The 15,592-nt window shown below is 36.2% G+C and overlaps 1 protein-coding gene across 1 annotated transcript in view; it reads right to left on the reverse strand.

Moving 5' to 3' along the window:
• LOC143230156 (heart- and neural crest derivatives-expressed protein 2-like) overlaps positions 1-15,592 on the reverse strand; it is a 59,024-nt gene continuing 43,432 nt past the window's right edge. Inside the window, exon 2 of the mRNA XM_076463236.1 lies at positions 1-685. Coding sequence (XP_076319351.1) covers positions 587-685 — 99 coding nt within the window. The 3' untranslated portion in view covers positions 1-586. The remainder of the gene's footprint in view (positions 686-15,592) is intronic.

Genomic DNA, 15,592 nt, shown 5'->3' on the forward strand with positions numbered 1-15,592 from the left:
AGTGATGTTTGATTTGATTTATAGCTGATGTACGTGTTGAATATTAAGCCTAAAGGTCAAACTGCATTTTATGTGCAGTTTCTTCAATCTTTATCTTGTTCCTGGAATAACTCTTACTGTTGACTTTCTTTTGGAGTTCTTTGATATTTATTAATTAATTAATAACTCTTCAGTTTCAGGGAATGTTTGTAATTATTTATCATTACCTTTGTTGGACCCTTAGAGATATAATGAGTTTCGTTCGTTTGGTGATTAGGTTGCTTGACATAGGGAAGTCTAAAGTGAAACCTTCATATGTATATGTAATTGTCAGTTAGGGTTATAATATAACTCTAAAGTAGTATCCAAATATTCCACATTAATAGTATCGTTTGTAACTAGTGTCTATACAAACTACTATACCACACTAGATTCCCAACACACAGTAGGAAACACTCGATCCATAGAGTCTCTTCCCCATTGTCTTGTCGTTTATAATGTTGATATTCGTGGGACGAAGTATTTTCAATAATTTTACCAAATCCCGAGTTTCCATTCCATCACTAGATGGGAGAACTGTGTTTTGATGACGTATCCTCATCAGATTTTAAGAATCTTGCTTTAGCTCCAGTGCCCACATCTGCTGCGGCCATCCTGTACGGCCTTTGGACTTTTTATCTAGTCTGGCTGAAGACGACAAGGATGCCTAGCGAAAAGAAAGACATGATGTGTTAAAATTATAAAAAACTGCTGAGTGAAGGTAAAAAAGAAAATATAATAAAATGTAAACCTCTAGTATATCCAGTTTTAACCTTCCCATAACTGAAATAGCTGCGATTTCGGACTGCTGATGATAAGCCGTATACTAGAAGTATGCAGGAAGAGGTGTACTTCAGGTATAACAACCTTACATTACAGTGGATACTACTATGTACGCCTGGTTTCCACTGAATGGTTGTCAGATAGAGCATGATCTGGCGTGATGACATGGACTGTAGCGACGTAGTGAGCCACCAAAATCATTTTAAGGATACGGCTAAAGTTGAACCAAGAATAGAAAATTATGAACCAGGGATACATAAAAAAATAGTGCAGAGACATGAAAAGAGATAAACCAGGAATTACAATGAGAGATAGTACAGATGACAGATGAACCAGAAGCAAAGCGAGAGACAGTACAGATGATAGATGACCAGAAGCAAAGCGAGAGACAGTTCAGATGATATATAAACCAGAAGTAAAGTGAGAGACAGTACAGATGATAGATGAACCAGAAGTAAAGTGAGAGACAGTACAGATGATATATAAGCCAGAAGCAAAGCGAGAGACAGTACAGATGATAGATGAACCAGAAGTAAAGCGAGACAGTACAGATGATAGATGAACCAGAAGCAAAAGCAGAGAGAAGTACAGATGATATATAAACCAGAAGTAAAGTGAGAGACAGTACAGATGATAGATGAACCAGAAGTAAAGTGAGAGACAGTACAGATGATATATAAACGAGAAGTAAAGTGAGAGAGACAGTACAGATGATAGATGAGCCAGAAGAAACAAAAGCGAGAGACAGTACAGATGATAGATGAACCAGAAGCAAAGCGAGAGACAGTACAGATGATAGATGAACCAGAAGTAAAGTGAGAGACAGTACAGATGATAGATGAGCCAGAAGCAAAGCGAGAGACAGTACAGATGATAGATGAACCAGAAGTAAAGTGAGAGACAGTACAGATGATAGATGAGCCAGAAGCAAAGCGAGAGACAGTACAGATGATAGATGAACCAGAAGTAAAGTGAGAGAAGTACAGATGACGGATGAACCAAGGATATGATGAGGCACGCATAAGGGATGCAGTGACTAATACAGTTGAGAGAGAGGTTAAAAAAGATGAACCGAGCATATACTAAGAAAAGAATCAATAATACAAGGAACAATAATGAAATAAATCGGTGTATGATGAAATGACCACGTTAACACAAATGGCTAGTTTTACACGGATATTATCCTAGATAACTGTAAACAAAGAACTTTCCTTAGTACTTATAACTCAAACATTATCTGACTTCAAATAGTTCTTTTTTGAGGAATTTTTAAGGACTTGCATTAATATCTACTGGGTTTGTGTTCAGTTCCAAATTTATCATGTCAGCTGACTGTGGCTCAGCTAATCTGGGTGTTCTGTTCTGAATTATCACGTCAGCTGACTGTGGCTCAGCTAATCTGTATGTTCTGTTCCGAATTTATCACGTCAGCTGACTGTGGCTCAGCTAATCTCTGTGTTCTGTTCCAAATTTATCACGTCAGCTGACTGTGACGCAGCTAATCTGTATGTTCTGTTCCGAATTTATCACGTCAACTGACTGTGGCTCAGCTAATCTGGGTGTTCTGTTCTGAATCTGTCACGTCAGCTGACTGTGGCTCAGCTAATCTGTATGTTCTGTTCCGAATTTATCACGTCAGCTGACTGTGGCTCAGCTAATCTCTGTGTTCTGTTCCAAATTTATCACGTTAGCTGACTGTAACGCAGCTAATCTGTATGTTCTGTTCCGAATTTATCACGTCAACTGACTGTGGCTAAGCTAATCTGGGTGTTCTGTTCTGAATCTGTCACGTCAGCTGACTGTGGCTCAGCTAATCACTGTGTTCTGTTCCAAATTTATCACGTCAGCTGATTGTGACGCAGCTAATCTGTATGTTCTGTTACGAATCTGTCACGTCAGCTGACTGTGGCTCAGCTAATCTGTATGTTCTGTTCCGAATTTATCACGTCAGCTGACTGTGGCTCGGCTAATCTCTGTGTTCTGTTCTGAATTATCACGTCAGCTGACTGTGGCTCAGCTAATCTCTGTGTTTTGTTCTGAATTATCACGTCAGCTGACTGTGGCTCAGCTAATCTCTGTGTTCTGTTCTGAATTATCACGTCAGCTGACTGTGGCTCAGCTAATCTCTGTGTTCTGTTCTGAATTATCACGTCAGCTGACTGTGGCTCAGCTAATCTCTGTGTTCTGTTTTGAATTATCACGTCAGCTGACTGTGGCTCAGCTAATCTCTGTGTTCTGTTCTGAATTATCACGTCAGCTGACTGTGGCTCAGCTAATCTCTGTGTTCTGTTCTGAATTATCACGTCAGCTGACTGTGGCTCAGCTAATCTCTGTGTTCTGTTCTGAATTATCACGTCAGCTGACTGTGGCTCAGCTAATCTCTGTGTTCTGTTCTGAATTATCACGTCAGCTGACTGTGGCTCAGCTAATCTCTGTGTTCTGTTCTGAATTATCACGTCAGCTGACTGTGGCTCAGCTAATCTCTGTGTTTTGTTCTGAATTATCACGTCATCTCACTGTGGCTCCCCGAAAATTACAAGTTTGTCTGAACGAATGTGGAAACCTTCTCTTCTCTAAAGCTTTACCTCAGATTAGCTAACCATCTACAAACCTGTTAAAATTTGCATATGGATATACAGCAAGTAAAATAAAAGTTATAGTTCTGTTGTTTTTTGAAAAACACCAAATACAGGATTGAAAAACCATAATACTTTATGGTAGAATTATCATTATCGTTAGCAGCTGGGGTGAAGATTAATCAGGCTATTTCAACTGATAACAGCCTCTCTTTTCCGCTGTCATTAGGAGACCAATGTTACTAAGCCGGTTCTTGTATTATGCCACTAAGTTTACTCTGGCATATACACAGCCTACACCAGTAGTACAACACAACGATTACACAAGCACTGCATTATATGGGATCCAATGGTGCAATATGAAGACCACACCAGTAGTAAACTGTATTGAATTCACCAGTAGAACACTACATAGACCACACAGGCAATACATTATATGAACAATATATCAAAAATACAATATATGGATCACACTAGATAATCAATGTTAGCATAATACTGGGAGAAGAATATATGGATTACACTGGTATTATAAAATATGGATCACAGTAGTAGTACAATACATGGATCACACTAGATAATCAATACTAGTATCATACTATTAGTGTAATAAATGGATACCACTAGATGTACAATATTGGCATCTTACACGTCGTGCAACATATGAATAATACAAGATATACAACATTAGCATCATAGTGGTAGTGCAACATACGAATAGCAGTTATAGTGAAATATATGGGTCAGACTGGTAGTACAATATGTAGATCACACTATTGGTACAAAAATGGGTCACATTAGTTGTATAATATATGTATCAAACTAGACTACAACATATGGATCATAATGATAGTGCAATATATGGACAAAACCAGATGCACAATATTAGCATCATACTGGTAGTGCAATACGTGGATCACAGTGATAGCACAATTTGTAGGTCACACTGGTAGTATAATTATGGGTCACACAAGTAGTGGAATAAATGGATCACACTAGATGTACAATATTAGCTTCATACTGGTTATGCAATATGTGGATTACAATAGTAATACAATATATCGGTCACACTGGTAGTACAATAAATGTTTCACAAGAGATGTACAATATGAACATCATACTGGTAGTGAAATATCTGTATCAAAGCAGTAGTACAATATATGGGTCACAATGGTACTGCAATATATGGATCACACTGGTATTAGAATATATGGATAACAGAAGAAGTAAGATATGTGGATCACACTAGAAGTAGAATACACGGATAACACTAAATGTACAATATTAGCATCAAGCTGTTAGCGCAATATATGGATCACACTAGATGTACAATATATGGGTGACGCTGGTACTACAATATATGGATCACACTAGATTATTAGCATCATACAGTTAGTGGAATATAAAGGACCACAATATTAATTCAATATATGGGTCACACTGGTAGTACAAAATTTTGATAACACCAAATGTACAATATTAGCATGATACTAGTAGTGCAATATATAGATCACATTAGATGTACAATATTAACATCACTGTGGTAGTGCAATATACGGATCATAGTATTAGTACAATATAATGGTCACACTGGTGGTAAAATATTTGGATCACACTATATGTACAATATTAGCATTATACTGGTAGTACAATATATGGGTTACTCTGATAGCTCGATTTATATGTCACATGATTCTAGTTATGCAATATATGGATACCACTAGATATACTATATATGAGCGTCATACTGGTAGTACAATATATGGGTCACGTTATTAGTACAATACATGAGTCTCACTGGTACGAAATTCATGGATCACACTAGATGTACAATATATGGATCATAATAATAGTGCAATATATATGAATCACACTGGTAGTACAATATATGGATCACACTAGATGTACAATATATGGATCACAAAAATAGTGCAATATATGTGGATCACACTAGATGCACAATATCAGCATCATACTGTTAGTGGAATATAGTCATCACAGTAGTAATAGAATATATATATGGGTCACAATGGTAGTGAAATATATAGATGACAAAAAAGTAAAATTTTTGCATTATACTAGTAGTACAATATATGAATCGCAGTAGTAGTACAATACATGGATCACAGTAATAGTACAATATATGAATCACACTGGTAGTACAATATATGGATCGCACTTTTGTAAAATATTAGCATCATTCTGGTGATATAATATATGGATTACACTAGATGTATAATATTAGAATCATATTGGTAGTACAATATTTGCATGATACTGATAGTACAATATATGATTCACCCTAGATGTACAATATTAGATTATATGGATCATACTGGTAATACTTTATATGCACAACACTGGTGGTATATTATATGGATCATACTAGTAGTAGATTATATGGATCGTATTAGTAATGCATTATATGTACAACATTGGTAGTAGGTTATATAGATAATACTGGTAACACATTGTATGTACAACAATGGTAGTAGGTTATGTGGATCATATTGGTAACACACGTACAACAATGGTAGTTCATCATGTCGATCACACTGGTAATACATTGTATGTACAACACAGGTAGCAGATTATGTTGATCATGCTGGTAATATATTGTATGTACAACACAGGTAGTAGATTATGTGGATCATATTGGTAATACATTGTATGTACAACACAGGTAGTAGATTATGTGGATCATATTGGTAATACATTGTATGTACAACAATGGTAGTAGGTTATGTGGATCATATTGGTAACACATTGTATGTACAACAATGGTAGTAGGTTATGTGGATCATATTGGTAACACATTGTATGTACAACAATGGTAGTAGGTTATGTGGATCATATTGGTAACACATTGTATGTACAACAATGGTAGTAGGTTATGTGGATCATATTGGTAACACACGTACAAAAATGGTAGTTCATCATGTCGATCACACTGGTAATACATTGTATGTACAACACAGGTAGCAGATTATGTTGATCATGCTGGTAATATATTGTGTATGCAACACAGGTAGTAGATTATGTGGATCATATTGGTAATACATTGTATATACAACACAGGTAGTAGATTATGTGGATCATATTGGTAATACATTGTATGTACAACACAGGTAGTAGATTATGTGGATCATATTGGTAATACATTGTATGTACAACACAGGTAGTAGATTATGTGGATCATATTGGTAATACATTGTATATACAACACAGGTAGTAGATTATGTGGATCATATTGGTAATACATTGTATGTACAACACAGGTAGTAGATTATGTGGATCATGCTGGTAATATATTGTATATACAACACAGGTAGTAGATTATGTGGATCATATTGGTAATACATTGTATGTACAACACAGGTAGTAGATTATGTGGATCATGCTGGTAATATATTGTATATACAACACAGGTAGTAGATTATGTGGATCATATTGGTAATACATTGTATGTACAACACAGGTAGTAGATTATGTGGATCATGCTGGTAATACATTGTATGTACAACACAGGTAGTAGATTATGTGGATCATATTGGTAATACATTGTATGTACAACACAGGTAGTAGATTATGTGGATCATGCTGGTAATACATTGTATGTACAACACAGGTAGTAGATTATGTGGATCATATTGGTAATACATTTTATGTACAACACTGGTAGTAGATTATGTGGATCATATTGGTAATACATTGTATGTACAACACTGGTAGTAGATTATGTGGATCATATTGGTAATACATTATATGTACAATACAGGTAGTAGATTATGTGAATCATATTGGTAATACATTGTATGTACAACACGGTACTGTTATATATTGACCACACCGATAAGAACCGTTATGTTTGAAATAATGAAGGAACCTTTGGAGGAATGTGTTCGTAGCATAGATGAACTAATTGCCTCGTTTGAAAGCTTATAATGCTAAAAACGTATTTTCTGTACCAACGGCAGACACAAGACAGATAGCCCATTTGCAGTTAACAATGAAAAAACCCCCCAAAAAAGACATTAAATCCTAGTATAATCCGTGATGACAAGGAAACCCACATGTAGAGAAAATTATATATTTAAAAACGGCTTTAAACACTCGTGCATTTTCCACCCATACCAGCCGTTTTAAAATATATAATTAAATACTAGTACAGATGTGAAAGAGTCAGAAGTCGAGGGGCACAGCTGGTATCTTTATAACACTTGCTGTTCTAAACTTGTGTTTGTTACAACAACAATCTGTGATTTCGCTTGCTTTAAGCTAAATTTGTATAAACGTTTCTAAGTCGATGAGAGGACCTGTTGTTCGCACGCTATTTTCTTTTATGACAGATGAGTCTTTAAAAACAATTAGTAATTTGTTTGATGCAACGATTACAAACGAAGGCAGGACAAAAACAGTCAATCTTCTGAGAACTGGTGTTTAATGTGCTATTGAATTACTCCATGTATGGGGTCTTTCTTCTCGTTCACAGAATTCTCCCAGTTGGCCCTCATTAATTGATTAGTTTATTCGGGTTGCAAATTGTTCAGTTCAGTAAATAAGAAACACATATCTTATCACGTATAGATTTTTTTCCCACTTAACTTCCATGTCTGAGAATGTTATTTTTGATAAATTCCATTAAGTACAATAATAAAAAACACATGCTTGTTGTATGTGAGATTCAGTCCTCTAACTGTTTCTCTTCCTTTCCCACTGTCGTTATTTAGAAGATTATCTTCTGATTTTTCACTGTTATCAAAACCTAGTGACTTCCATACTATTACCAAAAACCTAGTGACTTCCATACTGTTACCAACACCTAGTGGCTTCCATACGTTTATCAAAACCTAGTGACTTCCATGCTGTTACCAAAACCTAGTGACTTCCATACTGTTACCAAAACCTAGTGACTTCCATACTGTTACCAACACCTAGTGACTTCCATACTGTTACCAAAACCTAGTGACTTCCATACTGTTACCAAAACCTAGTGACTTCCATATTGTTACCAACACCTAGTGGCTTCCATACTGTTATCAAAACCTAGTGACTTCCATATTGTTACCAACACCTAGTGACTTCCATACTATTACCAAAAACCTAGTGACTTCCATACTGTTACCAACACCTAGTGGCTTCCATACTGTTATCAAAACCTAGTGACTTCCATGCTGTTACTAAAATCCTAGTGACTTCCATACTGTTACCAACACCTAGTGGCTTCCATACTGTTATCAAAACCTAGTGACTTCCATGCTATTACAAAACCTAGTGACTTCCATACTGTTATCAAAACCTAGTGACTTCCATGCTGTTACTAAAATCCTAGTGACTTCCATACTGTTACCAACACCTAGTGGCTTCCATACTGTTATCAAAACCTAGTGACTTCCATGCTATTACAAAACCTAGTGACTTCCATACTGTTACTAAAACCTAGTGACTTCCATACTGTTACCAACACCTAGTGGCTTCTATACTGTTATCAAAACCTAGTGACTTCCATATTGTTACCTACACCTAGTGGCTTCCATACTGTTACCTACACCTAGTGGCTTCCATACTGTTACCAACACCTAGTGGCTTCTATACTGTTATCAAAACCTAGTGACTTCCATACTGTTACCTACACCTAGTGGCTTCCATACTGTTACCAACACCTAGTGGCTTCTATACTGTTATCAAAACCTAGTGACTTCCATATTGTTACCTACACCTAGTGGCTTCCATACTGTTATCAAAACCTAGTGACTTCCATACTGTTACCAACACCTAGTGACTTTCATACTGTTACCAAAACCTAGTGACTTCCATACTGTTACCAAAATCTAGTGACTTCCATACTGTTACCAACACCTAGTGGCTTCTATACTCTTATCAAAACCTATTGATTTTTGCACTACCACCACAACCTAGTGGTTTGTCTACTGTCATTAAAAATTGTGACTTACATGGTGTCATAAACCATAGTGTTTTGTATAGTATTATAACAAATTACTGACTTGCATACTATTATTAAAACCTAGTGACTTATATACTGTTACCAAAACCTAGTCTTTTGTTTACTATTATCAAACCCTAGTCATTTTTACTGTAATCAAAACCTAGTGACTTGTCTACTGTCATCAAAAACTTCTACCTGTATACTGTTATCCAAACCTAGTTACTTGTCTACTGTCATCAAAAACTTCTACCTGTATACTGTTATCCAAACCTAGTTACTTGTCTACTGTTATCCAAACCTAGTTACTTGTCTACTGTCATCAAAAACTTCTACCTGTATACTGTTATCCAAACCTAGTTACTTGTCTACTGTCATCAAAAACTTCTACCTGTATACTGTTATCCAAACCTAGGTTACATGTCTACTGTCATCAAAAACTTCTACCTGTATACTGTTATCCAAACCTAGTTACTTGTCTACTGTCATCAAAAACTTCTACCTGTATACTGTTATCCAAACCTAGTTACTTGTCTACTGTTATCCAAACCTAGTTACTTGTCTACTGTCATCAAAAACTTCTACCTGTATACTGTTATCCAAACCTAGTTACTTGTCTACTGTCATCAAAAACTTCTACCTGTATACTGTTATCCAAACCTAGTTACTTGTCTACTGTCATCAAAAACTTCTACCTGTATACTGTTATCCAAACCTAGTTACTTGTCTACTGTCATCAAAAACTTCTACCTGTATACTGTTATCCAAACCTAGTTACTTGTCTACTGTCATCAAAAACTTCTACCTGTATACTGTTATCCAAACCTAGTTACTTGTCTACTGTCATCAAAAACTTCTACCTGTATACTGTTATCCAAACCTAGTTACTTGTCTACTGTCATCAAAAACTTCTACCTGTATACTGTTATCCAAACCTAGTTACTTGTCTGCTGTCATCAAAACTTCTACCTGTATACTGTTATCCAAACCTGACATGTCTACTGTTATCAAAACTTCTACCTACTTGTCTGTCATCAAAAACTTCTACCTGTATGCTGTTATCCAAACCTAGTTACTTGTCTACTGTCATCAAAACTTCTACCTGTATACTGTTATCCAAACCTAGGTTACTTGTCTACTGTCATCAAAAAACTTCTACCTGTATACTGTTATCCAAACCTAGTTACTTGTCTTCTACTGTCATCAAAACTTCTACCTGTATACTGTTATCCAAACCTGTCTGCTGTTACTTGTCTACTGTCATCAAAAAAACTTCTACCTGTATACTGTTATCCAAACCTAGTTACTTGTCTACTGTCATCAAAAACTTCTACCTGTATACTGTTATCCAAACCTAGTTACTTGTCTACTGTCATCAAAAAACTTCTACCTGTATACTGTTATCCAAACCTCTACCTGTATACTGTTATCCAAACCTAGTGACATTTCTACTGTCATCAAAAACTTCTACCTGTATACTGTTATCCAAACCTAGTTACTTGTCTACTGTCATCAAAACTTCTACCTGTATACTGTTATCCAAACCTAGTTACTTGCACAATGTTATGAAAACCTAGTGTTTTGTTTACTATTATAAAAAAATGTGTATGGTGATAAAGGAGTTGTTGTGTGAAGAATAAATGTATACGGTGATTAATTAGGTGGTGTGTGAAGAATAAATGTATACGGTGATTAATTAGGTGGTGTGTGAATAATAAATGTATATGGTGATTAATTAGGTGGTGTTTGAAGAAGAAAAATGTCTTATGGTGATTAACTAGTTCCTGTGTGAAGTATAAACGAGTATCGTGATTAACTAGTTCCTGTGTGAAGTATAAACGTGTATCGTGATTAACTAGTTCCTGTGTGAAGTATAAACGTGTATCGTGATTAACTAGTTCCTGTGTGAAGTATAAACGAGTATCGTGATTAACTAGTTCCTGTGTGAAGTATAAACGAGTATCGTGATTAACTAGTTCCTGTATGAAGTATAAACGAGTATCGTGATTAACTAGTTCCTGTATGAAGTATAAACGAGTATCGTGATTAACTAGTTCCTGTATGAAGTATAAACGTGTATCGTGATTAACTAGTTCCTGTGTGAAGTATAAACGTGTATCGTGATTAACTAGTTCCTGTGTGAAGTATAAACGTGTATCGTGATTAACTAGTTCCTGTGTGAAGTATAAACGAGTATCGTGATTAACTAGTTCCTGTGTGAAGTATAAACGTGTATCGGGATTAACTAGTTCCTGTGTGAAGTATAAACGTGTATCGTGATTAACTAGTTCCTGTGTGAAGTGTGAACGTGTATCGTGATTAACTAGTTCCTGTGTGAAGTATAAACGTGTATCGTGATTAACTAGTTCCTGTGTGAAGTGTAAACGTGTATCGTGATTAACTAGTTCCTGTGTGAAGTGTATAGGAATTTGGTGATAAATTAGTTCGTATGTGAAGTACCACATGGCTGATAGCAGGTAAAATAGAAAATACTACACGAATGATGACATCCAAAACATATGGATTGCAATAGGTAATATTGAAGATAAAGGTAAACGATGATTAATTACTAGGTGGGTGAAGTACCATGTGCATGATGGCATGTAAAATAGAAGATACCACACGGATGATGACACGTAAAACAGGAGGTACCACATGTATGATGACCGGTAATATAGGAGATACCACAGAGATGATGACATGTAAAACAGAACGTACAACATATATGATGTTAGACAATACAGAAGATACCACAGAGATGATGACATGTACAACAGAAGGTACCACATGTATAATGTTAGACAATACAGAAGATACCACAGAGATGATGACATGTAAAACAGAACGAACCACATATATAATGTTAGACAATACAGAAGATACCACACGGATGATGACATGTAAAACAGAAGGTACCACATGTATAATGTTAGACAATACAGAAGATACCACACGGATGATGACATGTAAAACAGAAGGTACCACCTGTATAATGTTAGACAATACAGAAGATACCACATTAGTGGTGATAAGTAACAGAAATGTTAACACGTGGGTGGTGACAGTTAAATAAATGAGTACTATATGGTTGATAACAGTTAATATATGAGATACCACAAGATTGATGAAGAGTATTACAGAAGATACCACAGTGATGATGACAGGTATTATAGAAGGTACCACAGCGATGGTGATGCACAGAATACATGGTTAATTACGACTAAACTCACTATCACAGGATAGACAATGTCTACATCCTCAGCTATACTGTATTTGGATGAATTTCTGACATTATAACAATCCAATGTTATGTGGTATTATGACCTCATGTTTACGTCACAACCCAAGATGTTTGAGCAGTGAAATCATAGACACCTAAAGGGTACAATAATTAGCGTAAGAAACGAAAAACATATAAAACAATGAATAATTAGAACATCAAAGGTTCCAAAATCAAATCTTAAACAAATTCTCACGTACAGTCATATGAAAAAGTTAGGACACCCTATGAAAACCTGTGTATTTTTGTAACATTTTTGGATATATAGATATTTAATCTCAATTTTAACAATACTGAGAGATTATAGGAATATAACTAAACAATTAAAACTGAAGAAACGACTTTTGAAGATCTTCTGTAAATGTAATTCTACAAAAGTGCATATTCTAACTTAGGAAAAAGTTAGGACACCCCCACATTTAATCCCACTTAAAATGGCTCAACTCTCACACAGGTGTATCACACCAGGTGCACATGATTAGAAGATCGTTACTCAACATCTTGAATGAGGCTTGCCCTATTTAAACTTCAGACATTTTGTTTGGTGTGTTCCTGACTGTTGAAGTGAGAGTGAGCACCATGGTGAGAGAAAACGAGCTGTCCGAGGCCTTCAGAATGAAAACTGTAGCAGCTTATGAGTCTGGTAAGGGATTTAAAAAGATCCCAAAATATTTTGAAATCAGCCATTCCACTGTCCAGAAAATAGTCAACAAATGAAAGGCTTTCAAAACAACTGCCAACATGCCCAGGTCTGGTCCTCCAAGCAAGATCATCCCGAAAGCAGACCGCAAAATGCTAAATGAGGTCTCCAAACACCCTAACATGTCATCACGGGACCTACAGCAGGCTCTGGCTACTGTTGATGTGAAAGTGCATGCCTCTACAATCAGAAAGAGACTGCACAAGTTTAACTTGCATGGGAGGTGTGCAAGGAGGAAATCTTTGCTCTCTAAGAGAAACATCAAGGCCAGACTGAAGTTTGCCAGAGAGAATGAAGACAAAGACCAGGACTTCTGGAATAATGTTCTTTGGACAGATGAGTCCAAAATTTAATTATTTGGACACCAAAACAGAGGACATGTTTGGCATAAACCAAATACAACATTCCAGGAAAAGAACCTCATACCAACTGTGAAGCATGGAGGTGGAAGTGTCATGGTTTGGGGCTGCTTTGCTGCAGCAAGACACGGACAGCTCACAATCATAGAATCCACCATGAATTCTACTGTGTATTAGAGGGTGCTTGAGGATCATGTGAGACCATCTGTACGAAAATTAAAGCTGAAGCAAAACTGGACCCTGCAACACGACAATGACCCAAAACATACCAGTAAATCCACCAAGGACTGGCTAAAAACTAAGAAATGGAGAGTCCTGGAATGGCCGAGTCAAAGCCCAGATCTTAATCCCATTGAGATGCTGTGGGGTGACTTGAAACGGGCTGAACATGCAAGAAACCCCTCAAACATCTCACAGCTGAAAGAATTCTGCATTGAGAAGTGGGGCAAACTTTCTTCACACCGGTGTCAGAGACTGGTAGATGGCTACAAGAAGCGTCTCACTGCAGTTATTTCAGCCAAAGGTGGTAACACTAGCAATTAGGGGGTATGGTGCATTTTTGTAAAATCACATTTACAGAAGATCTTGAAAAGTCTTTTCTTCAATTTTAATTGTTTAGTTATATTCCTATAATCTCTCATTATTGTTGAAATTGAGATTAAATATCTATATATTCAAAAAATGTTACAAAAATACACAGGCTTTCATAGGGTGTCCTAACGTTTTCACATGACTGTATAGTGTGATAAAACGTGTGTGATCTCTGATTGGCCTTATCGTCGTTTTAGGATGCCAAGTGCCCTCCAATGATACAGCGGTATGTCTGCGGACTCATCTCGCTGGAAACCGGGCATCAATACCCGTTGTGGGCAGAACACAGATAGTCCATTTTATTGTTTTGTGCTTAATTCTAAATAAGCAATCAAAGATTCCAAGCTGGCTAGTGAAGAAGCTACATCAATGTTGTCATGAAATACTTATCTTTATAATAGACTGAGTTCAAACTTCATGAACATAGAAACATCAGATGTACCCAACAAAATAAATAGATAGTTGAGTAAAGTTTCCTTGTGTGAACCCACACAGTCCCAACGACATAAAACATTTCACGATAATGGTCCCAGTGACAGGACATTGGTTTATAACGATAAAAATCGGGTTCAGGTGCTCCTTGTGGGCGCAGCACAGATGCCTCATTGAGTATATCTCAATTTTTATCCAAACCAAAATAATTAATATTTTTATAATCTTCATTCAGAAATATGTTTGAATATTTACATTTTACTCTAACAATGATATCAGAATTTCGTCACAGCTCTCTCTCTACGTGTTGCAATAAAGAATAAATGAAACCCTAAGATTTGGCAGTTTTTACCAAAAATATTATAAAAACTATTTACTCGTGAGCGAACGTATAAATTTATATTAATAGAATAAAAACTGTTTCAGAAAAGTTACACTGATTTCGAAACATCATGATTCGACTTGCTAATCTCAAGTCAATATTACTTAATTCGATCCTCTCAAACGTCGACACTTTGATTTCTTGACTCTAGAAGAATGTGAAATACGTAACTTTATCAGCTGAATTTTTCACATATTTCTTGTTGTTGATGTTAAGATATAGGGAGGGAAACGCAGAACGATTTCCTTCGCGACATTATCATTGCGTCACAAAGCAGAACGGCTCCAATTAACAAGCTGAATATTAGGGTTTGGTGAAGAATAATACAGAAAAAAAAAGATCATTCAGAAAAGTCTGTCGGCATCTACTGATCTCAGATACACCTTCTAGGATTTCACTCGCTAAACGCTTTTATTGATGTTACTTGCAGAAAATGAAAAGTAAGCTGGAAAAATTAGGTCCAGGAACTTAGAGTTCAAAAGTCCAAAAGTCACAAGAGGAAAGTGACACTTTTCTGACACAAATAA

The sequence above is a fragment of the Tachypleus tridentatus genome, chromosome 10 (genome assembly GCF_004210375.1).
Source record: "Tachypleus tridentatus isolate NWPU-2018 chromosome 10, ASM421037v1, whole genome shotgun sequence".
Taxonomy (NCBI): domain Eukaryota; kingdom Metazoa; phylum Arthropoda; class Merostomata; order Xiphosura; family Limulidae; genus Tachypleus; species Tachypleus tridentatus.